The 27,323-nt window shown below is 39.2% G+C and overlaps 1 protein-coding gene across 1 annotated transcript; it reads left to right on the top strand.

The window, feature by feature from the left end:
* The first annotated feature begins 22,818 nt into the window (after positions 1–22,818).
* On the top strand, positions 22,819–26,123 carry LOC132797829 (uncharacterized). The gene is made up of 5 exons (XM_060809602.1): positions 22,819–22,966; positions 23,509–23,661; positions 23,755–24,028; positions 24,273–24,824; positions 24,872–26,123. Exons 1-5 carry the CDS (start codon positions 22,819–22,821, stop codon positions 26,121–26,123), a joined length of 2,379 nt encoding a protein of 792 aa, XP_060665585.1.
* Positions 26,124–27,323: the final 1,200 nt, after the last annotated feature.

Here is a 27,323-nt window from a genome sequence, read left to right as displayed (position 1 = left end):
GCAGACACTTACTGCTTTATTTTGTAAGTATTTCTGGACTGGTTACCAGTCCAGTGGCCGAGGAGTCTCACTTGCGAGAGAATTCTTGCGAAACCGTGGACAGGTTGAAGAGAATTTTTAACTGGCTCGTTATTAACAAGCGCTTGTTTTCGAATCGCTCGCAGAGAGCACTCCAAGCCGGCGCGAAACCATCGTTCGTCAGTGGAAATTTGGCTACGATCTCATTGGCCTCATCTGCGGTTTTGAATTGAGATGGAATAGTTTCTCAACCGGAGTCAACCTCGGATTGTTGACGTAGATGGCCGTGAAAAGATCACGGAAGGTCGGCCACCGCAAGTAATCCCCACGGAATACTTCGGTGTCGATTGGAGGGAGCCGGCAGCCACTGGAGTACACAGGAGGAGCGGATGCTTCACTCCTGGTTGATTCGGAAAATTGGGTAATTTGCCCTTTACATGGGCGAGACACCGCTCATACACTGCATAGCAGTGATCATATTTGATCCATGGCCTGTATGCCTTCGTTGTCGCCGTCTCGATGCAGTGCATCAGCGCACGTGGCATAAGCGGTCTCTACACTGTCCCAGAGGGCTTGCAGGCGGTCACGACGGATCTCGTACGTGTGTACATTGTCTTCTTCGGCTGCAGGCCCTCTGACCCGACTCTCAAAGTGCACCAGTCTGTCAGTGACGGCGACGAAGTTGCTGAGAGCCATCGCACGGGTGTTGCTAAGTTTAGCCTGGACGGATCGTGTAGTTGCAGAAGAAGCAGACGGCGACGGACGATCAACTTTGACTCGGAGTTGAGCGGCAGGAGTGGCGGATTTGGACGTATACGGAAATGGATATGATAATATATATGTTGTATGTGTAGTAACGGATTTCAATATATAATATCAATTTATAAGGAGCATATACGGAGTGTATATGTAACGTGTACGGAAGTGTACGTGTATGTATGTGATACTATATGTATATTATATGTGTAATAATGGACTTATATATATATTATCAGTATATATGGAACATATACGGAGTGTATATGTGTGTAAGTGTCGTGTATGGAAGTGTACGTGTATACACAAGGTCGATATCAATCGATCGCGACCACACTGTCAGCTGTTTTGAGTGGTCACTCCTGCCATCATCTGGCATCAACATTACAATTTTGCTTATTAGCTTGTTGGTGATATGGTTTCTTGTCTCTTAACCGTTTTCCTAATTTTTTGCTTATGTAGTTTTTGACCTCTAGTTGTTAGCAAGGTGACACCATTGTCTTTATCCACTTTGTGTTGTGAAAATCTCGGTGTCAACTTGTTTCTACGGTTTTCTTTCCTAAATATCATATCATTATGTTCGACTTGGACTGGTGTCTCTCTGTCCTCATTTAATTTAGCCAACCTTTTTCCTGTATTCGCGTTTAAGTGCTCCTGTACTTTTGGGTATATTTCTTTTCTAAATTCATTTAGTTTGCTAAGGTAATCGTGGTGATTGTCGAATGTTATTGTTTTGTTGAATATGTAAGTTCTTCCGTGAAAAAGCTCGAAAGGGGTATAGGAAGTGCTGGAGTGTATTGCATTGTTATACGTTGCAACTGCTTCGGTGAGTATTTGGTCATGTCCGCATTATATTCGTGCTTCCTTCCTTTTGGCCATGATTATTCGGTTAAGGTTGAATGCAGTCTTTCGACAAAAGCGTTACCAGTTGATTGTTGGAATGAGGTTGTATGAGCCGTTATTTGGAATTGGGTTAAGAGATCATTGAATAGACTGCCCGAAAATTCCGCGCCCTGGTCGAAAATTATTTTCTCTGGTGCGCCGTACTGACTTATGAACAGTAATAGAGCATCGGCGACTTTAATTGAATTTCTATTGCCTAGTGTGTGCTAGCTTGGAGAATTTGTCAATAATGGTGAGGTTACAAAATTATTAATGGAATTTGAGGGTTAAGCAGGTATCGCAATTTTTATAATTTTTGTTATGATGTCTTTTAAATGCGGGAAATAAATGTCTCTTTTTAAATGGTTATAAGTTTCATCTATCCCCTATGATTGGTGTTTGTTTGCGTAGGGGCGCTGAAAAGTTCCAAAGTTTCTCCTTTTCCGGAATAATAACACTCGCGGTTTTTCTTATAATAAACATGTATTTACTGCAAACTTTTCGGGTTGTTGAAAACGCACAATTGGGGTAATTAAACCGATGTAAGTGAGACGTAAATTAGAACTGACAATAGAGAAAATGCCGACGGCATTTCGTCGATCTATTGCGCTGAGCCGCGCTCAGCGGTGGTGAGTTGTGGGAGAGAGAAGCTGAGAGCACTGGAGCTTGAGTGCATTCTTACGCATTGAGCGCATTGCTGGTGAGCGAAAAAGCTTTGAGTGCTTTTCGGTCGGCGGAACCAACTCGCGCTTCGAAAGCTGCTGTCCCCATGTGTAGCCCGACCGCCGCGGTAGGGAGTATGCTCACTCCTTTGCACTGGAAAGTGCCGTCTGGGGAGCTAGGCACGGGCCTGGTGCGTGGGTGAGTGGGCCTGTGGATGCCGGCCTGGGAAACGTTGACATGGGACGTCTTTGGTGGTTCTTCTCTGGAGGGTGCCGGGTGGTCGCGTCGGCTCCTGGGCTGGCGCGAGGTTGTGCCGGGAGGCACGGAAACCCCAGCTGAAAGTCGAGCTGAAAGAGGTCTCGAATGGGGTCCTGTCACAGGACCAATTGTAAAGGTTCGGTCGACGGACAGTCGAGCCGAAGGTGTTGAAACAGATTTTGAGTTGGGGCCTAACACAGGCTTGCGTGTAGAGGATCGTTCGACGGACAGTCGAACCGGAGAAGGATCAGAGTGGGGTCCCGTCACAGGACCATTCAAAGCTGAAATAGATGTAGAGGAGGGTCCTATCACAGGACCATTCTTAAGGATTCGTTCGACGGACAGTCGAGCCGAAAAACTGAAATAGATTTGGAGGGGGTCCTGTCACAGGACCGATCGTAGGAGTTCGATCGACGGACAGTCGAGTCGAAAGGGACGAGATGAGTTAGAAGTGGATCCCGACACTGGGCCGGTCAGGATCCAACCGAAAATGGTCTCTTGACCAATGAGGGTCCCACAAACGTTCGGACGAGAGCCGCCGAGAAGAACGGATGGGAGGATATTCGCGCCTAAAAGCACGTCTATCTGCGAACTCTCATAGAACTTGGGGTCGGCCAGCGGAATGCTTGGCAGATTGTCGAGGATGGTTTGTGGGACAGAGCATGAGGGCAGTTTTCCTGCTAATTGAGGAAGGACGAAAGCCGATGCCTCAATCTGCAGATCTGGTCGCAACGGGGAGCCAATTAGGAATTGGCAATGCTTTCGGGGCTGGGCTGCTACAACTTGAGTCAGCCCAGAGACGTGGGCTTGAACGGATGTGTATGGCATCCTCAAGCGCTTGAACAATCGTTCAGAAATGAAGGTAGCCTCTGATCCGGAATCGATCAGAGCCCGTGCTGTGTGCCGAACGCCGTGATGGCAAATGTGTACAACAGCTGTACTCAGCAGAACACCTTGTGTGTTAACTGCCAGGAATGATTGCACATTAGCTGACTGGGAAGGAGTGGACTGTATATTAGGAGTGGGATTAGTGACTGTCGGCGTCGGGTTGACTCGATGCAAGAGTGTATGATGACGACCCTTGCACGTAAAACAGCTGTGCGCACTTGTGCAGTCGGCCAGGACATGGCCTCGTGCGAAACAGTTCAAGCAAAGCTTCTGTCGCTTGATATGGTTGACCCTTTCATTGACACCCATCTGGAGGAAGCGAGGGCACAATCGAATCGGATGATTCTCCCGGGAACAGAAATTGCAGGTCTGGGTCTTAATGATCACCCTACTCTCAAAAGAGTTGACCTGCCTGGAGACGGGGCCTTCTTGGGTGAGGCTCTTGGAACCGTCGGAGCGTTCGTGCCGGATGACACCTCCGCTATCGCTTCTAGGGTGCGATGCCGCTCTAGAAGAAAAGCGTTCATGTCAACCCACGTTGGATTATCGCTCTTGTTTTGGATTGACTGTTCCCAAAGCGAAAGGGTCAACTTGGGGAGCCTCGAAGAACACAAGAAAACCAGGATGCAATCCCAATTCTCTACGTTGATCTTCGAGTGCTCTAAGGCTGTCAGACACCCTTGAATAGTGCTCTGCAGCTCCAGAATAGAGGAACCCGACTCTTGCCCAATGGCGGGCAAATTGAACAAAATTCTCAGCTGACTGTTTACGAGCAACCGTTTGTTCTCGAAACGCTCAGTCAAGCTGGACCAAGCCGACTGAAACCCTTCATTTGTTAAAGGAGACTTTGAAACAATTGAATGGGCTTCACCGCTGGTCTTGGAGTTGAGATAGAAAAGTTTCTCAACTGCCGACAGTCTCGGGTTCTGGATGTAGAGGGCCGTAAATAAATCCCGGAAGGTGGGCCAGCGAGTGTAATCGCCTCCGAAAACTTCGGTGTCGCACGGAGGTAATCGACACCCTGTGGGCATGGATTGCACAGCTTGTGGTTGTACGGGTGTACGGGGGTGAGCGCCTGGGATGCGTTGGCTATTTGCTCACCTAACAGAGCTGCACACTGTTCGTAGGCAGCATAGCAGTACTCGTACTTGGCCTGAACAGTAGGGAGCTCTTCTGTGGTCATCTCCTCAGACATGACGCAAGAGCAAGCCTCATACTCATTCTCGACCTTTTCCCATAAGGAACGCATCTGGTCCCTTCGGATGTGCACGTATATAGGGATGGGCTATCAACCGAAAGATTGTTGACTCTCGCCGCAAAGTGACTGATACGATCAGTCGCGGCGATGAATTTCGTCAACGCTGTGTCTACTTTGTTTTGTGCCATCTTGTAGATCGGGACGGAAGGAATGGATGTAACTAGTAGAAAATATACCAAAAAATACTAGAAAAAATACCACAGGTAGTGCTGAGGTATTTTGTACCCAAATGGGTACGGACTGCGGACACAGGCAACGAACGCAAAGGGGCGGGGAAGTTTCCCGCGACAATCAAGCAAATGATTGTCGAAAACAAGAACAAAAAAGCACGGAAAAATACCACAAAAAAACACAATATGCTGGAAAAACACAAATGTGGTTAAAGATCCGCTGGATGGAACAAATAATAAATAAATTGTCACGAAAAAAACAAAAATTATTTATATCTTTGTATATGGATATGTGTTGGAAGGAGAAGTGTATTTATACGTAGGTGTGTAAATGTGTGTGTATGTCTATGTGTGTGGGACACTGGCTGGAGGTAGCCTATACACCGACACCTGAGCTGGGAGTTGCTCTCAAATACACACACTAAATATATCACTTGGAAAAAACAAATCAAGGAAAGGGTAGGGTATGTCGAGTGCGACTACCGCTGCCCTGCCAATCTATTACTTCACTCGCAGAAGTACTTGCAGTATGTACGTATGTATGTATGTATGTCTGCACTGCGCTGTCAAACGTTTGAGCAGACGAAGTGCACGTATGTTTGTATTCGGAGAGAGAGAGCAAGTGCTGCTGCAAGCCGGTGCGCTTGCGAACAAGAGAGAGTGCAAAGGTATGTGCGTGTGTGAAGAGAGAGCGAGAGCAAGCGCGGCTGCAAGCCGGAGCGCTTGCGGACAAGAGAGAGTGCACAAAGTATGTGTGTATGTATGTATGTCGGCGATTATCGCGACATACAAAACATAAAACGGACAAGAATTAAAAGCAATACGAAATGCTTGTACACACAGCTTGGATTTTAGTTATTATGTATGTTTATATATGTATGGAATATACAATATATAATATTTGCACTTTAGTAGCTCTCTTAATAATTTACACTTTTCACTAATATGCACTTGCACTTACAAAAAATAAACACACATGCATACATACGTACGCGATTGGCGGAACAAAAATATAATAATATTTTATTATAAATGAATGTATATAGGATAAACGCAGAAAAGGTCGTCCGAAGCAAAAAGGAAAGCAACTTGGCAAAAGATGTTGGAATCTTTTGCACAATATGTCGGAAATTGAGGGGCGGACGACCGTGGGAGAAGTGATAGGACAAACGGAAAAAACTTGTGATACTTATCAGCGTAGTATGCTGGAATGCCGATGATAATGGGATCCGGCTCGAAGGACCAAATGTTCGTGGGGGCGCTGAAAAGTTCCAAGAGTTTTTCCTTTTCCGAACTAAAACACTCGCGGTTTTCTTATAACAAATATGTATTTATTGCAAACTTTTCGGGTTGTTGAAAACGCACAATTGGGGGTAATTATACCGTAGCGAAAGAGACGAAAATTAGAACTGAACTTTAGAGAAATGCCGACGGCATTTCGTTGATCTATGCTGAGCGCGGCTCAGCGGTGGTGAGTTGTGGGAGAGAGAAGCTGAGAGCACTGGAGCTTGAGTGCATTCTTACGCACTGAGCGCATTGCTAGTGAGCGAAAAGCTTTGAGTGCTTTTCGGTCGGCGGAGCGGAGGTGTGCCTCTCACTTAGCAATGCGCTCGCATCAACAGTATTTTGCATCCCGAAAATAAAAACACTCGCGGTTTTTTCACTATATATAATTAGTTTATTTAGACTTGGCGGGTTATTATTGCGCACAGAAATTGGGGGTTATTGTACCGATTTACAATAGACGAGATTTGTAACTGACCCATAGAAAAAAGCCGACGGCATTTCGGCGATCTATGCTGAGCGCGGCTCAGCGGTGGTGAGTTGTGGGAGAGAGATGCTGAGAGCACTGGAGCTTGAGTGCATTCTACGCACTGAGCGCATTGCTAGTGAGCGAAAAGCTTTGAGTGCTTTTCGGTCGGCGGAGCGGAGGTGTGCCTCTCACTTAGCAATGCGCTCGCATCAACAATACCTTTCCAATAATAATGTCTTTTGACCTTGGCCAAGGTTTTTGAGATGCCTGTGTGACCTCCTTGTATTGGATCATCATGGAATGTAGACAATATAGCTTCTTTTCTTTTATTGTTGCTATTTGGGTCACCGGGTTGAGTAGCGCTACTCTCAATGAAATTAATATTTTATTGCCCATATTTTTGAAATTATCAATTGAAACGTGTTCAAAGATATTTTCCCACGGTACCAATTTGAGTTGGCTGATTTTATTTATACCGGCTTGCGTTTCAAGCCTTTGGAAAAATTGACCTAAGTCAAGAGTTCCATTGGTATATAAATCGCTAACATCATATCTTACAATTATTTTCTTACCATGTTTAAAAAACATAGCATATTTTTTACATGCAAGGTCACTATTTTTCGTACTTCGTCGTTGTTAATGACTTCATATACTTTGGGCTGAGAAGCTTTTTCAGTAGATTGCCTTGGCAATTCTATTTTTCTTTTCCTGCGCAGGGATTTTGTCTACTTTGATACCTGGTAGTGACTTTCAGGATTTTATTTTGTATGTTTTTAGTTCTGTTATTGTTATCCGTGGTAATGCATCGGCTACAAAATTATCTTTGCCTCTTAGGTACTCTACTGTAAAATTATATTCCTCCAATTCAAGTCTCATACGCGTTAATTTAGAACTAGGATTTGTCATTGAAAACAAAAATGTTAATGGTCTATGGTCTGTTTTACTATGAAATGATTTCCGTAGATATAGGGTCTAAATTTGGTGATTGCCCAATGAATAGCTGTTAACTCTTGTTCCGTCGTGCTCTTGTTACTTTCTCCTTTGGTAAATGTTTTCGATGCGTATGCTACTGGAAGTTTAGTTCCATTGTGGGCTTGTGTTAGTACTGCCCCACAGGCTTGCTTACTAGCATCTGTAATTATACAAAATTCTTTTGTAAAATCTGGATATTGGAACAGAGTTGGCTTTATTAATTGAGCTTTAAGATATTCAAATGCATTTTGACATTCATCAGTCCACTCAAATGGAACATTCTTTTTATTCAATCTTGTTATGTGCCTAGAATAATCGGCAAAATTTTTGATGAATCGTCTGTAGTAATTACAAAATGCAATGAAACGTCTAGCGCTGTCAGAGTCATGTGGCACTGGATAATTTTATATGACATCAAACTTTTGTCATCAGGCAAGATTCCTTTATCTGTACATTTATGTCCCAAAAATGTTACTTCATGCATAAAAATGAACATTTTTCAGGATGCAGCTTTAAGTTGTGTTTCCTACACATGTCAAAAACGCTAATTAAATTATTGAGCATGTGTTTTCGGAACAACCGATTACTATCAAATCATCCATATAAAGGAATGCTTGCGATGGTTCAAGTCCAGAGAATACGATAGTCATCATTCTTTGGAAGGAATTTGGCTTATTATTGGTTCGGTATCAAGTCCAAATATATCTGTGTATTTACAACAAAGTTCTTTTAATTGTTTATTAAATAGTTTAGGGAAATTTTTAGTTAATTTTGATATTACGTTGTTCGTTCTAGTTTCGTTATTTATTTCGGATATATATCGTAATTTGCTAATGGTTCATAATTCAACTTGTTTATATTAATCATTTGATCGGTACTAGTTGTATTTAGTAAACGGACGAATGCATTTGCAGTTGTTACGACTGTGTTTGCTGCATATATACCAGGTTGAATTTCTTGGTTCGGAATTAAAATGCTATCTTCATTTGAAGCTAACTCGATTTTGCGGACGACTTCGGATCTTGCTGGTAGTACTATTGTATTGTTACCAGAGCTGTAATTTATTGGAACATATATAGGATAGTTTAGATTGTCTGGTCTTATTATGAGTAGATCTTTTGAAGTTTAGTAGTTTGTATTTCTAAAGATGCCAGTCCTTTAGATTGAATTACTCCTTGATTGATTCCCTGAATATTAATTTTGTTGTCAGTGTTTATATTATTAAAAGTGTCAGAATTGTCTTTTAACAAAGAAATATCTGCACCAGTATCTATCAAAAATATTAATTTATTGTCTGTTGCTACGTCTGTGAATTGTACGAATATATTTACACTAAGATTAATCGAATGAACCTTTTACAGTTTATTGTTGTGTACCTAAGGGCTGTTGTGCGTTTCCCGAAGCATTCTGTGCAATTCTCACATTATTATTATTACCTCTAGAGTTTCCTCTATATTGGCCTCTATTTCTGTTATTGCCATTATTATTATAATTATTGTTGTATCTATTTCCATTGTTTTGGTAATTTCCACGATAGTTTCCGCGGTTATACCCTCGACTAGATCCATATCTATGTTGCTGCGCAGCGTATAGGACCGTATTTGGATGTCCTACTGCGTCTGTGCAACTATCGACGAAAACAGTTGTAATTTCACTCATTGTATTGAAATTTCGTGATTTCATTACAGATCTAACTTCGTCAATTGTGCTGTTTGCTATAATTGATTTTACAGCAACTTGAAGGCTAAGTTCCTCGGCATATTCTTGCGGTACGCCGTGAATCATATGCGCTGATTGCAAAGCCCTTGTCAACTGTTCAACTTCATGAATATATTGACTTGCTGACTTGTGCTTTTGCTGAAGATTGAATAATTTAGCAGATAATGCTTTAGCTAACTCGCCTTTTATACCGTTTTTTAATTTGTCGACTATGGTCACTATGGTTTGTTCATTGTTTATTAGATTTCGAACATGGCCTTTGAGTCTAGTTCTTATTAGACTGACTGCAATAGTTTCATGTGTTCCTTTTAGTGAATCCACTAAACTGAGAGCATCAAGGAAACTTTGAAGATTTTCAGACCTTCCGTCAAACTCTGGAATGAGTGAGGAGGCTAGTTTAAGGAATTCAACTTGTGTCATGGCCATATTAAGATTTTTATACCCGCTACCCATAGGGTAGAAGGGTATTATAACTTTGTGCCGGCAGGAAATGTATGTAACAGGTAGAAGGAGGCATATCCGACGCTATAAAGTATATATATTCTTGATCAGCGTCAACAGCCGAGACGATCTAGCCATGTCCGTCTGTCCGTCTGTGTGTCTGTCCGTCTGTCCGTCCGTCCGTATGAACACCTAGATCTCAGAGACTATAAGAGATAGAGCTATAATTTTTTCGACAGCATTTGTTATGTTTGCACGCAGATCAAGTTTATTTCAAATTTTGCCACGCCCACTTCCGCCCCGTAAATAAAAAATCAATAACAAGCGTAATTGTAAAGCTAGAATTGCGAATTGCGAATTGGTATATACAATAATAACTATAGTATTTATGATTCCTGAAAATTTGGTTGCGATCAGATAAAAATTGTCGAAGTTATTAAAGAAATACTTTTGTATGGGCAAAAACGCCCACTTACTAGGGGTCTAATTTGCTTTCGCCGACAATCTGGTATATTGTGCCGTCTATGGTATATTTTGAATGCGGTACTATATCGATGTACCAAATATGCCATTTGGTATATTTCTTTTTAGTATTTTTAGTATATTTGGTATATTTTTATAATAATACCCCAAAATATATTTTTAGTATTTTTGTAGTATAATTGGTATGTTTTGAGAATAATACCGCAAAATATATTGCTTTTATTCAAAATGGGTAGCGGGTGTCTCACAGTCGAGCACACTCGACTGTAGCTTTCTTACTTGTTTATATCAGTAATAGACTCAGATTCCGAATCGGATAGTTCGGCTAGTGTAATTACTGCTGGTATCGTAAGATCGCCTATATCTTCTTCTTTTTATATATTTATCTGAACCGCTCGCGATTTCAGATTCAATTATTGTCTCTAAGTCTGTATTTGTTTCTTCTTCACCTAACACTGGAGTATTCAAAATGTAAGGTATAGTTATATCTAACGAATATTTTGATTTAATACTGTTCAAGTTTGTATTTAGTCTCTGAAAGAATCGTGATACATACGACCAGTGGCTAGAATCTAACTTTTCTTTATTTTCGTGTATAAGTGAACGAGCTTGATTAAAACATGCAACTAGTATTGTTGCGTGCCTACTTATTGTCTCCTTCGAAATATTTCTATTTTGTGCTAGACACTTGTATGACTTGTCGAAATTTTCTTTTATTTTTATTAATACGGCGTTAATATTTTGCCATTCCATTTCATTTTAAAAGAAATTATTCAGACGTATATATATATATATAATTTTTAATTTTGTTTTTATTCATTTGCTTTTTTAATTTTACATTATTTCCTGCCTAATTGTGTATGGTTTTGGGCAATACTCTAATCGGGCAACTTTAATGTCGCTCAATTTTACAATTCTTCTTAATATTTATAAAAAATATGCATCGTAGTGCATTCAGAAAAAAATATGCAACGCAGTGCATTAAAAAAAATTTTCCGCTCTTGGCAGCGCTGTCGGTTTTGGATGCTTCGATGTGCTGTCTGCACGGGCTGCTTCTAAAGTTGTTGGAGGGGCGCCGTTGCTGGCTGCACAGGCTGCTTTCAAATTTGTTGGAGGGCACCGGTGCTGGCTGCACAGGTGTAGTAACAATTCGCTGAATATAATGGTCCCTCGCAGTCGGCAGGACAGGTCTTCTTTCGTTGTGGCAATTCTTGCTTTTGAGGTGGAACAGTTTTATCGGGTTGATTTGCAATATTGTTTATCGCATGGTAGGTGTATGTGTGCGCGGTTGTCTTTGCGGTTGTTTAATAGTTCTTTAATGTGTTCAACCTCTGCGTGTACCTTGACTGATTTATCCCAAGGTAAAGAGTCTGTACTTAGTAGTTTTAACAGTTGGGCTTTTCTTGCCCTCAACCGTTTTACTACTCGCTCCGCTTCGCACACATAACACTCTACTCACTGCGTGTGATTTTTATTTCCAGATTGGATTGCAATTTGTTCCTCCTCCTGTTTTCTTTCCTGTCCCAGCGTCGGATTTGTTGAAGATTTGCAACTTCAATTTGTCACGGTCGCCATGTGGTGATGACCGTCTTGGTCACCATGTGGGTTGACTGTACCAACTGGTTTAAATAGGCACGTGTCAGAATATTATTTGATTAAGACACGGACACGTCTGTGCCTTTTGGTTTTCACTTTGATAATGATTTATTGGAAAAAATCAAAGCATGATCTAGCCTAGGTACATAATTAGTAAAAGCACGCGGTGAAGCCGTCGACGCCGGCAGCGAAGCTGCTGCATAGTTATGTATTACATTATATATTATGTATTTTAAGAATATGCGACAAAGCATATTCGCAAGAGAGAGAGAGAGTCTTATGTGCATATACATATGCATGCACTCGAGTCGGAATGTAAAGCGACAAAGTATTGCAGTTAACTGTAACGAAAGCGTCGCTGATTAACTGTTCATATTTTGGAACAGTGTTCCCTCGAGATGTGCGCATACTATGTAACAAAGTGTTGCTGTTTAAATGTTTTTATTCATTACAGTGTTCTCCCAATATATGCACATACTACATAATATTTCGTTTTTAGTGGTAACTTTCAGCATATTGTTGTTGGTTTCTATTTTTAACGCATCATAAGAACCATACCCCTTTAGGACATCCATAATATATGTTGCAATCTCTTCGAGTTCATATGATCCAACAGGTATTTCTATATATTTATTTCTAATATGAAATAGATTGTTCCCTCTATCGACGATTGGTATAGAATTGTATGTGTGAAAGTAAATGAGAGCACATTCATAATTTCGATTTAATTCAATTTGTGGCAAAAATTTTCGGTTATAACTGATGTGTTTCCATTTAATGCAAATGTTAGTGATGTAGACATTTTGGAGTCTGAGTTTGGACTGTTGTTTAATCATCATCACCATCATCATATATCCATATTTTTAAAGTATAATGAATTGATCAAAACCTTTTCTGTATCGGCCATATTTCATATCATCATCTTTAGAGATTAGTAGAAATCCAAATTTCTCCTCCCAGCATTTTCATGAAATTTCCATAAATGATTCATAGTCCATGTTACTCTTTACGTGTTCTCGATATATATGACGCATGTTCAAATCATCTTGTTTAAGCATGTAGCGTACAACGAAGCTGGTTATCTGAAGAAAGCTGGTGTAAATGTAGCGCCATGAAAGGCGTACGCGATCGCTATGGCTGTTGTCTGGTCGGATGGGTGTGGGCAAAAAATTATCCTTTCCCCTATGTGCTTCCATGGATTAACTATATTATTAAACAAGTAAGAAAGTTACAGTCGAGTTTGCTCGACTGTGAGATACCCTACCCATTTTTAATTAGGGTAAAATATTACGGTATTATTTTCAAAATATACCGAAAATACTAAAATATACAAAAAATATACCAAATTGTGTGTATGGTATATTGATACAGCACACCATTCAAAATATACCATAGACCACAATGTACCAGATTGTCAGACAATTATCTGATCGTAACCAAATTTTCAGGAATCATAACTACTACAGTAATTATAGTATATACCAAAATTCGCAGCTCTAGCTTTAAAATTACGCTTGTTATTCGATTTTTTGATTTGCGGTGGCGGAAGTGGGCGTGCCAAAATTTAAAACAAACTTGATCTGCGTGCAAACATTACAAATGAGGTCAAAAAAATAATAGCTCTATCTTTTATAGTCTCTGAGATCTAGGTGTTCATACGGACAGACGGCAGGCACTCAGAAGGACAGACGGACATGGCTAGATCGTCTCGGCTGTCGAGGCTGATCAAGAATATATATACTTTATAGGGTCGGAGATGACTTTTTCTACTTGTTACGTACATTTCCTGTCGGCACAAAGTTATAATACCCTTCTACCCTATGGGTAGCGGGTATAAAAACGCAACTGGCACATAATAAACATTATAAACAATTTAATTAAAATAAAATACATAAATCAATCAACGAAAACATGAACGAAAAACAACAGAAATACATTTGTGGAAATATTATAGCTAAATTATAACTATTTAATAAATACTTCAAAACTAAATAAATATATAAATAGAATAAATAGAATAAATATGAATAATAGGAATAAATAGCGAATATTTCATCTTGCAATTTTTATATGTGGATCGCTAATTTTCTGATAGTTTTTTTTAAAAATATAAAACTATTTAATTAGGAGTTCATATCATAGTATGGCAATGGACCACCGCAAATACTCAGCGCTAAGAAACTTAAGGTTTCTCAGGTGCAACGAAATTAAGCTGACAGCGAAACAAAAGAAAACTTCTTTCGGACTATAAACTTTGCATTCAACAGATTCAATCGAAACTAAGCTCTATTTGCATACAATATGTAAATAAGTTATGTATAAGAAAGGCTCACTTACATCATTCTCCAGCTACAAAAGATCTTTCACAGCCGGTGATATGTGTGTGTGTGTTGTTTTGTTGTTGTTGATTCAGCTGTGGAGCAAAAGTTTAAAGCCTTGAGAAAAGCTTTATGCTAGCATGGTGATCTGAGCTTTTATGCCAAAAATAAATTCAAATTTAAAATTTATTTAAAACGGTTACATAGTATAATATACCACGTAATCATATGTGAATTCACAACATAGATTTTCATTCAACATATATCTGTTCGCAAACAATACATTAAATGAACAAAATAGAATTAAAAACGCTCCAATTAAATGGCAGAAGGCCCAAAATAAATAACGCAGATATACATTAAATAACAGAAAATACATCTATAGGTGCGGACATCAGCTGCTCCAACTCTCTGGGTGGTACTAAGACACTTTTGTAGGTGGTCGCACGGTCACTAGCACATATACAACATCCGTGGTAATGTTGGCGATCTCCTTGATAGCCCCCTCAGGGCTACACTCCCAATGAATTTTAAGGTGGCGGCGGCGCGTATCGCTGCAAATCGCTCCTCTAATTTCTGGCAGATCTCGCTTGCTCAGCTGATCCGCTGTAGCTTTCGAAGCGGTCGTGCAAAAGCTTCCGAAGCTTTCGTGCAAGCTTTTGCTGCCGGGTGACGATGCGGCGTGGTTGAAATTTGTTTGGTGGCCTAACTTAACGCCTACACAAACAAGATTCAAAGAAAAATTTATCACTGCGTACCGTCTGATTTTTAGAGAAAAATCAGAGAATTGCGGTGAAGAATATTTACCCTGCCTTATTGGACGGCACCATATAAACTCAAAATCTTCTCTCCGCCTTGTTGCACTGTTGGCTGCTGGCCGGAATGGGGGTTGCACGAAATACTTTCCCGCACTATGCACTTTTTATTTAAATGTTTAACTTTTGTCGTTTATTTGGCAATCAACGCACTTTATTTCACAATAATTTTGGTTTTCTATAGTTTGCGCGAATTGCCAAGTCAAAATTAACAAGTGACTTGCGAGAAACCCATCACGAATGAATAAAAGATGACTTGTCAATAGGACATTAAACTTTGATGTATTCTTATCTTCCCATTCTTTTGCCATTCGCTATCTTAAGATGCATCTATCGCGAAAATCTTTCTGCAATGTTGCTAAGCCCCACACACAGATGGCGCTAATTAATTTTTCCTAAAACAATACATATATCCTACCAGTTTATACTAACACTAAACTGTTATTATACATCTAACATTTAATTAACAAAAATAGTATTTTTTTAACATATATAAACATAAATTTAATAAATATATTACATTATCTACTTTTTATACCCGCTACCCATAGGGTAGAAGGGTATTATAACTTTATGCCGACAGGAAATGTATGTAACAGGTAGAAGGAGGCATCTCCGACCCTATAAAGCATATATATTGTTGATCAGCGGCAACAGCCGAGACGATCTAGCCATGTCCGTCTGTCCGTCTGTGTGTCTGTCCGTCTGTCCGTCTGTGTGTCTGACCGTCTGTCCGTCTGTCCGTATGAACACCTAGATCTCAGAGACTACAAGAGATAGAGCTATAATTTTTTTTCGACAGCATTTGTTATGTTTGCACGCAGATCAAGTTTGTTTCAAATTTTTGCCACGCCTACTTCCGCCCCCGCAAATCAAAAAAATCGAAAACCAAGCGTAGTTTTAAAGCTAGAGTTGCGAATTTTGGTATATACTATAATTACATAGTAGTGGTTGTGATCAGATAAAAATGGTCGAAGTTATTAAAGAAATACTTTTGTATGGGCAAAAACGCCTACTTACTAGGGGTCTTAGTTGCTTTGGCTGACAATCTGGTATATTTTGCGTATATGGTATATTGTGAATGCGGCACTATATCGATACACCACATATACCATATGGTATATTTTAGTATTTTTGCAGTATATTTGGTATATTTTGATAATAATACCGCAAAATATATTGCTTTTATTCAAAATGGGTAGCGGGTATCTCACAGTCGAGTACACTCGACTGTAGCTTTCTACTTGTTTATACATAGTCGGGGTGCTGGAGTTTCTTTTTTTCCACTTGGCAAAAACTTTTGCCTACTTTTAGACCCATTCAATAAATGTTGGCGGTCCAAGCGACCACTACAAACATTATAATAAAATTAGCATTGTCACGTAAATACACATAAATACAAAAATAGTTTCGGATATTATACTGCTTTTCACATGCCACATCATCGAATATCATAATGGAATTATTTTAGCTTCATGCGGTGATAACACTGCATCGTTTCCGGAGAATGTAAAATATCCCATTCCTTGAATTGGTTTGATAAGTTTTTCCAAATATTCATATTTGGGTTGGTATAAACTCTTTGAAAATACATAAATATTTTCAAATTTGAGACCATTGGGACTCTCTATAAGACTAAGCATCACATTGGTTTTCCACAACTTGATGGTCAACAATTAATGTTCTAATTGTATTGGGTAGCAAAACACTATGTCGAGGTTGTTGATTATTCTCTCCATGTCCACCACCCTCAATGTTTCGTACTTGTATGCTTTTCTTTGTCTTAAAAACGCATGTTAGTAAGAGAAGTACTTCATTCAATGGGAAACGTTTGTTGACTGAGGTTGCTATAAAATGGCCAAACGTTTTTATAATTTAAATAGTTCGAAATCAAAACTCAAATAGGGTAGTGGTCTTGTAAACAATATAATAGACTGTCTACATTTTGGGGCTCATATACCCGGATACAATTACTGCGGACCTGGAACACGGTTAGAGAAACGATTAACACGTGGTGATCGTGGAATTAATGGTTTGGATTAAGCGTGTAGAGAGCATGATATTGCATATTCAAACAGTAAAGAGTTGAGTGAACGTCATAAAGCTGACTCAGTTTTAATTGAAAAGGCTTGGAATCGTGTAAAAGCGTTAGACAGTAGTATTGGAGAGAGAGCAACAACATACTTTGTAACAAACATGCTGAAGACGAAGAAAAATTTGGAATGGGAACAAATCAGGAGAGAAAGAAAAGAGTGAAAACATCATTGAGTACAATAATCAAAAAGGCTACCAAGGAATTGAAAAAGAATAAACCGCTTGATATCTTGAGTGCAATAAAAGTTGCACGTAAAGCAGTACCGAACTCGATAGGATGTAGGAAAAATGTTGTTATTCCACGGGTTATAAATGTACCCAAGATAGGTGGGTTCTTACCACTTGTCCCAATTTTAACAGCTCTGAGCGCTGTGGTTATTCCACGGGTTATAAATGTATCCAAGATAGGTTGGTTCTTACCACTTGTCCCAATTTTAACAGCTCTGAGCGCTGCGGGTAGTTTGGCGTCAGGTAGTGCAGCAATAGTAAGGTCTATTAACACTGCAAAGATGGCTAAACAACATCTAGAGGAAAACAAGAGGCATAATTAAAAATGGAAACGTTTGCATTGGGAGCTGGCTTGTATTTACAACCATACAAAAATGGTTATGGTATATCATTTGCTAAAAATAATCAAAGACAAAAACGCGCTGAAAAAACTAATAGGTAAGCTACCCAAGAGAGCATTATCAAACTTTTGATATAATGAAGTTTGCCTTTAGAAAGATTCCTCATTTTCGAGGTGTTTATATGAAGGATCAATTACCCAAATTTCCACATCATTTCGAGTGTGGAATAATAAATTTAGCAGACTCAATATCGAATGGAACGCATTGGGTAGCATATTACAAGAGAGGGTCAGATTCTTATCAGTGGGTTGCTTGTCCTTCTCTAGCACTTGAGAAGTCCAACAGGTAGCAACAGGTAGAAAGTCAACCAATTAAACGTTCTTAGTTAATGAAAACCCTTGAAAACAACAGTGGAAGGGGAAAGTGACAAGTATAAAATCAGCCAGCCATTCGAAGGAAAATATCATTCAGTCATTAGCACTCACTAACAACACCAGCAGTAGCAGTAACACATCACCAACAGGAGCACGCATTCGCCCAACGACCAACACCGAACAGCGGGAGCAGCAGTGAGAATAGTACCAGCGGTACACACCTAACACACATAAAATATCTAGGATGAACCCATCAAAGGAGGTGACCAAGGGAGAGGAGATTGACTTCACCGAAGTTAATCTTCCTCTTATTACTCCTCATGCTAACGACCTCCAATTCCTCTCCGATGACATCGACATTCAAACAACGGAGAATTATTTGAATAGAAAAACGGAAAGAAGAAGTTCCCTTTCCACGCTCTACCAAGGAATAAAAGAATACAGAATCTATGGAGCGTCTAGGGTTCCTAGTAAATTTAATGCTTATTCCACAAAATTAACATTGGAAAAGCATTTTATTTACCTCCCGGCACGGTATGATGTAGTTAGTGATAAGCACATTAAGAAATTCAATACAGTAACTCTAACTCTAACAAAACTGGATGATGGAAATATATTTTTCCATTTGAAAATGTAATTGAATAAAAACAAACAAAACAATAAATTCTATTAAAAATTAATTTTAAAAATTTTTTAAATGGGGAATAGTAAATTTGGAATTTTCAGCTTTCTTTTCCAGCTTTATTACTTTAGATACTTATTTCAAATAAATGTTATTGAAATTTAAATTCTAAATTTTCATTAGGGATTGGGAAATTGGGAATTTTCAGCTTTCGTTTTTAGCACTTTTCACCTTTTACATTGCGTGAATAAATGTATTTGAAATTTCATTTCATCATTTTAAATGGAGTATGGGAAATTGAAACAGGTCTGTTAACAGAAACAGGTCCGTTATCAGAACCGGATACCTGATCTGTACAACCAGGTCTGTTTAAAAGAACAGCTACCTGGTCGATACAACCAGGTCTGTTTAAAAGAACGGCTAGCTGATCTGTTTAACAGTCAGATAGCTGATCTGTACAACCAGCTCTCTTCATCAAACATGATAATGTATCTGTTTATTGATTATATATGATGATGTTTCGTAAAATAGATCACAGTACACTAATGACCACAAGACTGAAAGAATCACTAATCCACTAACAGTTGAATGAGATAAATTTGAAAGAAAATGAATCAAAAGTTTTAACTCAATTAACTAAAAGCCGAAATGCTCTAATAATATTAATGTTGAGACTGGAAAAAATTATGCAAACCTACACTCCAATCGACCGAGAGAGAAACACACCACCTAACAAGAAAAGGAAACTCACATTTCACAGCGCTAAGAGTCAATACTCAAAACCTAAATATGATATTGAGAAGACATTGGATTGGGGAATGGATAGTGTTAATGCTCAGGATGATGATGATGATCAATTCTATTCTCAACCAGCTATAGAAGACACATCGTTTGAAGGCTTACCTTATTCATCAACTAAGTTTATGAAACAAATATCCCCACACTTCGCTTCCATTACCAGTTCAAGACTGACCCCATTCATCATTTCCGTTAACGAGTCAAGAGCCCTCTCATTCATCGAACGTATTACCAAATGAAACATCTATACATTCAACGCCTTCGATAACGAGTCAATCAAACCAACATGAAGACAACTCAAAAATTTGAATATCAGTGAACTGGCACGGGAAGATCTTTTGGATAAGACATATGGCCCATACAAAAATACAAGTGGTCAATTAATGTTGGGGAATTCACACATTAATGTGACTCACAAAAAATTGAATTGGATGATGATCAAAACTGGCATCTTTCTTACTAGTGGATTATGTTCATTAATATTCCACCGCCTACCTCAAAATTATAATTCAAATGATCTAGAAATATATAATGAAATTTTATTGATAACTAATATGAACCGGAGAAATTTTAATTCCGATGGACATATCAGGGTAACAAGGGCAAAGAAATATACAAAAATTATTAAACTCTTAACAAAATAACCCACTGCTGAGTCTACACCTAAAATCTTAAAACCAATTGTTTCTGGATTCATGTCACTCGCGACGAAAAACCAAATTATGTATATTGGGACGATCCAAATGAGTTGGTTGAACGATTACAACTCTTAATTGCCTCTCAAGCAGCTGGAAATACGAATCACACTAATGAAATTACGTCAATAATTGAAGAATTGAGATAGGCTCAAATTATACACTAAATTCGTATATAATTGATTGTTAATATTGGATAAGCTTATAATCATCATGTCTGTTGACAAGTTTGGACGTTATGTAAATGATAAGCAGATCTCTATTCATTTAAAACGACTTGAGAAAATACCAGGACTCTACATTGATAATGATGGAAGTTACAATATACAAGGAAGACGTTTAAAAATGGTCGCTTACCAATTGAGAATGCCGACTTGGCGATAAAAGAATATGTGGACCAAGTTGTAAACGATCTGAGAAATTTTCTAACATCAATGATTTCAAGTCATCAAGAAAGGAATGAGAGATTATTATCCGATGAATTGTCTACAGGTGATCAGCGAATAATTAAGACTGAGAAAACTACATCAGATATTCTTGATAAAATTGTACGCCCTCATATTCGAAAGTAATAATATGTCTAGACGGGTAATAATTAATGAAATACATGCTCCTTCATGTATGCGGTTTGTTAGACGTAGAGTCATAACAAAAGAATAAACGAATTATGGCAAGCTGTCTTGGTTGAAATGTGGAAGTATGCACACTCAAACAATGGGTATCGGTACATGCTAACAGTGATAGACACATTCTCAAAATTTGGATGGGGAAGCAATAAAGTCTAAAAATGCAAAAGACGTTGGTGAGGCCATGAAGAAAATATTTCAATCAGAGAGAGATTCTTTAACACTCAATTTAAGATATTAATGAAACTGTACGATTTCGAGACAAGCAGAAAATCGTGCGCTGCAGATAGATAACAGATAGTCCTATACAAACAGGCACCGCTGCGCACTTACGACTTCACACCATCTGTCAGCACGGATGATTTGACCTGCATGCGTCATAAACTTAAGCGATATAAGATAAGGTTATCCTATTTTACAACTGTTCAGACTATTAAACTATGAGATAACTATTGATTATCAGGCTACCCATTGTAAACTATAAACAGATAAGATTTTGACCTAAACAAACATTAGTTCTTAAGATATTGTATATATAAACCCTGCATATTCCACAATAAAATTAGTACTCAACGAACATTCGTGGTATTCACTTCTCCGAGCTCAATTTGTTTCAAGTACAGATTGCGGCAACGAAATTGTTACTGGTATCAAGAACCGGTGGCAGACAAAATTAAACTTTTCAGCTAACACATCTTACATTTGGTGACCCCCGACTTCTGGACACAGGATTAATTTGGAGAATCCTACACATATAATTGGTCAACTGGGCGACCAATTTAAAACCAACAACTGATCAACTTGGCGATCTTGGACATCACTGGATAGTCAACTTGGCAGAAACAAAGAAGGAGAAATTCAAGCTCCATAGCCGTAATATTTAAAAGTATACCTTGACCGCCTATTTGGTTGTGAGTAGAGGCACAACCTGTCAAAGCGACAAAACAAATACCTCCAACGGGTCAGGTATTACTTTAAATAAAAATGGCATCATCGAATATCAGCGCATTGCTGGACAGGCAATTAATAACAGGCGAAGAGATCCAAAACGTAATAAGGAATTACAAAAGGACTCGCCTGAGCGAAAACTACAGCATGACTACTTCCAAAAACGCATTGAGAAGTTAGTTAAGCTGTGGGAAACATTTTCTAAAGAGGATTTAAATATAAAAGTAAAACAGAAGGTGCTAAAATTGAGCACAATTACTTTAAAAATGACTACTTCAATCAAATAAGAGATTTGGTTGTATCCTACAAAGGAGAATTTAATAAACAATTATCCACAATACAAATGGATACTGGATCGGTTACTTCCAGTGAAGAAGAATCAGAACTGGAGCCAATGATTCGTGAACAAAGGGTTCTGCTGGATAGCTTGGAACGCATCATGAACAAAATGACGAATGAAACTCGTCAAGGATTTATGCCAATCATAAATCAGTATTGGAATAAGATAACAACGATCCACATAGAAATTTATAAAAATTTGAGGATCCTGCAAAACTTGGATATAGCGACCGGAGATATTTATCAGCTGAAGACGCCGTCATAGGAGTCCAAACTATGACATGTGACGAAAGTATCTCTCGTCCTGCTAACATACCCCAAATGCATGCCTCATTGCCGTTGCCGAAGGTTGAAATTCCCAAATTTGATGGGGATTATTTAAAATGGCAACAATTTCATGACATCTTCAAGAAAATGATTCATGAAGCATCATTACCCATCATTCAAAAGATGTGGTACTTAAAAACTAGCATCATTGGAGATGCTGAGCGTTTAATACGCCATCTATCCTTAACCGAAGGAAATTATGAAACAGCATGGAATATGATACAAGAGCGTTTTAGCAACAAAAGAGTGCTAAGTAACGCATTAATACAAAAATATTAGACCAACCATCAATAACAAATGATGGCAAGTCTATAAAGGCAATGCATGATAATATCAAAGAAACATTATCTGCACTAAATAACATTGAATTCAAACTGAAAACTGGGATCCAATACTGTTATGTAGTTTGACAAGGAAATTGGATCGTCAAACTCATATGTTATATGAACAATCAGTTGTAGACTCAAAGAAGCTGCAGAAACTGGATCAGTTTTTGACCTTCTTGGAACATCGGTTCCTTACATTGGAGGCTACCGGCAGTGATAAGATAAATCACACCAAAAAAGGCACATGCGCTCAGATTGGTACAGAGTATACATGCTATTTCTGTAACAAAACCAATCACATTATGTATAAGTGCAACGAATTTTTGAAGAAAACAACAGCTGAACGATTGAATTGGGTTCAAAGGAACAAGTTATGCGTAAAATGTTTCAAACGCGATCATTCAGCAAAGGAATGTCAGAAGAAAAATTGTTTTAAATGCGATAAAAGGCATAACACTCTTCTACATTTGGAATCGAAGCCTGACTCCAAAACAGCAGCATCAGCAAGTGGAGTACAAACCAATTATGTACTTTTAGCCACTGCTCGAGTTATTATTGAAGGCAATAATGGACAATGGCCGAATTCAGAGCCTTACTTGACTCAGGTTCTCAAGTCAATGTAATCTCTGAAAGAGCATTAAATATATTAGCTCTCAACGTTAAAAAATCAGAGCTACAAATAAATGGAATTGGTGGACGAACACAAACATCGAAGGCACGTGTTAATGTTATGCTCAAATCACAGCATAATAATTTCAACTCTCGATTGGAGGCTATTGTATTGCCTCACATTGTTGCAGATCAACCAGGACAGTCAATTGATATTGCTCGTTGGAAACTTCCAAAGCATATTGAATTAGCAGATCCTAACTTTGACAAAGCAGGAAAGATTGATCTACTCTTAGGAGCAGAACACTACTACGATATAATGCAGGACAAGCATTTATCGTTGGGTAAAGGACTGCCAAGATTACAGAAAACCAAACTAGGATGGATTGTGGCTGGAAAATTAAAACATAATTCATCAAGATCAACTACTTGTGCAGCTCTAACCGAAGAAGATAAGGTAGACCAACAAATTACGAAATTTTGGGAACTGGATTCATTCTCAACCGATACACTATGTCTATCACCACTGGAGAAACAATGTGAAATGCACTTTCTCCAGAACATTCAGACTGCAATTGATAAGAAACCGATTGTTAGTCTCCCATTCATGGATAATGCTTCAGCCCTGGGGAGAGTCGTGATCTTGCGACACGACGATTCCTTTCTTTGGAAAAACTGCTATTGCGAGATCCACAAACTAAGGCAAGTTATGTGGATTTCATGAAAGAATATGAAGCTCTTGGGCATATGAAGGAGATGCACACAAATGAAATAACAAAAGCACGGTACTTCATACCACATCACTGTGTGCTCAAACCTGAAAAGTGCAACAACCAAATTAAGAGTGGTTTTCGATGCATCTGCAGTTACGTCATCAGGAAAATCGCTCAACGACTTACTGCACAAAAGGACCTACGGTGCAAAACTCTATATTTTCAATTTTGCTGCGATTTAGGACTCACAAATATGTTTTCACGGCGGACATAGAGAAAATGTACCGTCAAATCTGGATAAAACCCGAGGACCAATATTTCCAAACAATTGTTTGGCGCAATGATCCATCTGAGGATTTGCGGTACTACAGATTAAAAACGGTTACCTATGGAACAAAAGCTGCACCATATTTAGCCACAAAATGCTTGCAGCACATAGCACAAAAAGGCAGAAAGGAATACCCTAATGGTGCTGCCGCATTGGAAAACGACTTCTATGTAGACGATTGCTTAACCGGAGCCGAAACTATACCAGAAGCTCTACAGAGGCAACAACAGCTTAACAAACTTCTGCAAAAATCTGGATTCAAGTTAAGAAAATGGTGTACTAACAATTACCAAGTTCTACAAGGAGTTCCGAGGGAAGACATCACTTCAAATGTACAACTGGAGGAGACTTCATATGAGGACTACACGATTAAGACCCTCGGAATCACCTGGACACCAACGACAGATCACCTTTGTGGGAAAACGGAGATAGCAACAAAGGCCAACATATCAAGACGAGATGTTGTGTCTGAAATCTTTAGGATATTTGATCCTCTTGGTTTATTTTCCCCAGTTGTAATGAAAGCAAAATTTTCATGCAACACCTCACAAAGGAGGGTTATGGGTACAAAGACGATCTGCCGGCTCATCTTCAGGAGGAATGGAAACGCTACAGGGAGGAGCTAAAGGTTCTGAACACCATAAAAGTACCACGTCACATATACTCAGGAAAAACACCTGTGACGGCAGAAATCCACACATTTGTTGATGCCTCGGAGAAAGCATATGGAGCTGCTGTATACATCCGAGCAACATATAAGGACAAGCGAAGAACGATCCAGTTATTATGTGCAAAATCTCACTTAGCACCAATTAATACAATAACTCTACCACGTCTGGAACTTAAGGCTGCTGTATTAGGAGCACAGTTGACTTCCAAAATAAAGGAAGACTTGGCCATGAAAAATGCATCCACATATTACTGGTCTGATTCACGGATTGTACTGTCATGGATTAATTGCTCATCATCCATTCGAGATAAATTCGTTGCCACTAGAGTTGCAACAATACATGAGCTATCCATACCAAAACAGTGGAGACATGTTGCATCAGAACACAATGCAGCAGATGTCCTCTCCAGAGGAATGACGGCTTCAAAATTCGCGGAACATGCCATGTGGTTCTACGGCCCTATGTTCCTACATGGTTCATCATCCACATGGCCGGCTCCTTTTATTGCTACCAACGAGGAATTAATAATTATGAATCCGCCAAAGGTTAGTCAACCATCCGTGATGACTATCACAAAAGAGGAGGACATAATATACACAATACAGCATAATAATTCGTTTAACAAGCTACTCAGAGTAATAGCTTACATGATGCGCTTCCGACGTAAGAAGAAATACATAAGCCACACCATTGAGTTTGAAGAAATAATGGAAGCCCGAAAAATTGTTTTCCGCAACATTCAAAATATCGACTTCAAAGATGACATCAAACATCTCAAGAGGCAAAGGGAGACACTAAAGGGCAGTTCAATCAACTCACTATCACCATTCTTAGATCAGAATGGAATTTTGCGTGTAGGAGGTCGACTGGAGGCGGCAAATATATCATTCGACTCCAAACATCCGATACTTCTGCCATACAACGACCCTGTTGTGAAGATGATTCTTGTGCAAATACACAAGGACAACATGCATTGCGGACCTCAGGCTCTATTGACTACATCAAGGCAGCAATTCTGGATTCTTAAAGGAAAAACTATGGCTAGGAGCACGGTAAAGCCTGTGTCAAGTGCACTAAAGCTAAGCCAAAATTAATGGAGCAGATCATGGGAAATCTGCCACCACTTAGAGTAACGCAAGCTCGACCATTTTTCAACTCTGGCGTCGATTATTGTGGACCATTTAAAATCCACTACAAAGTGAGAGGAAAGAAGCCTAGCACAGCTTACATTGCCATATTCTGCTGTTTCGCGACTAAAGCGGTGCATCTCGAGCTGGTTAGCGATCTCACAACAGAGGCATTCTTGGCAGCACTTCGTCGTTTCATTGCTCGGCGAGGAAATGCCAAGTTCTTCACTGCGACAACGCAACAAATTTTGTGGGAGCAAAAACAAGTTGCAGGAATTACAGGAGGCTATATTCTCCGATAATGCGAAACCCAAATTCTCCAGGAGTGTAACAACAAGGGAGTTCAATTTAAATTCATTCCACCTCGTGCACCACACTTCGGAGGATTATGGGAAGCTGCAGTAAAATCGGCAAAACATTTATTACTGAAAAATGTGACGACAGCCGATCTTACTTATGAAGAACTGGAAACAGTTATAGTCGAAATAGAGGCCATATTGAACTCTCGACCATTAACACCACTGTCCGATGACCCAAATGACGTTACAGCACTAACGCCTGACACTTCCTAATTGAGAGCCGCTAACTGCACAAGCTGATTGTGAACCATCGCAGCAACCAAAAACGTTAGGCAATCGATGGCAGGCCGTTTCAAAACTGAAACATGCATTCTGGAAACAATGGTCGCAGGAGTATTTACAACAGTTGCAGCAACGTCAAAATGGAGAAGATCCTCAGCAAACATAAAGGAAGGCACTTTAGTAATAATAAAGGAAGACAATGTTCCGGTATTACAATGGCCCATGGGAAGAATTGTTCGAGTCTTCTACGGGAAGGACAACTTTGTACGAGTGGTTGAAGTTAAAACGACCAAAGGGATCTTTAAACGTGAGATTCAACATGTTGCTCCACTATTTAATGAAGAAGAACCCACTGACAAACATCCAATTGAAGAAGATGAAGTGGAAGAAGAAAACAAAGCAGTTGAAGACCGCCAGCTGAGGAAAAGGAAACAACCAAATCACGTTTCAATAACCACTGTTATGCGTCAAGGACGCCAATAAAACTCTCAGCTGTTTGCACCGATGGAACATCAGATATCTGGTTACGAAACACGCAAAAGCAGGATGCATTATACGCAACTCCAAAAGACAAAATATTACATAA

This window comes from Drosophila nasuta, unplaced genomic scaffold, assembly GCF_023558535.2.
Source record: "Drosophila nasuta strain 15112-1781.00 unplaced genomic scaffold, ASM2355853v1 ctg26_pilon, whole genome shotgun sequence".
NCBI lineage: Eukaryota > Metazoa > Arthropoda > Insecta > Diptera > Drosophilidae > Drosophila > Drosophila nasuta.
This window is presented reverse-complemented; position numbering and strand designations above follow the sequence as displayed.

What these genes read in the sequence shown, in the direction of transcription:
- LOC132797829 (XM_060809602.1), top strand. Translation starts at nt 22,819, where the DNA reads ATGTTATATGAACAATCAGTTGTAGACTCAAAGAAGCTGCAGAAACTG. An exon ending in GGACAAGCATTTATCGTTGG is followed by an intron (nt 23,662 to 23,754) that starts GTAAAGGACTGC and finishes CTACTTGTGCAG; the next exon opens with CTCTAACCGAAGAAGATAAG. An exon ending in ATATCAAGACGAGATGTTGT is followed by an intron (nt 24,825 to 24,871) that starts GTCTGAAATCTT and finishes TATTTTCCCCAG; the next exon opens with TTGTAATGAAAGCAAAATTT.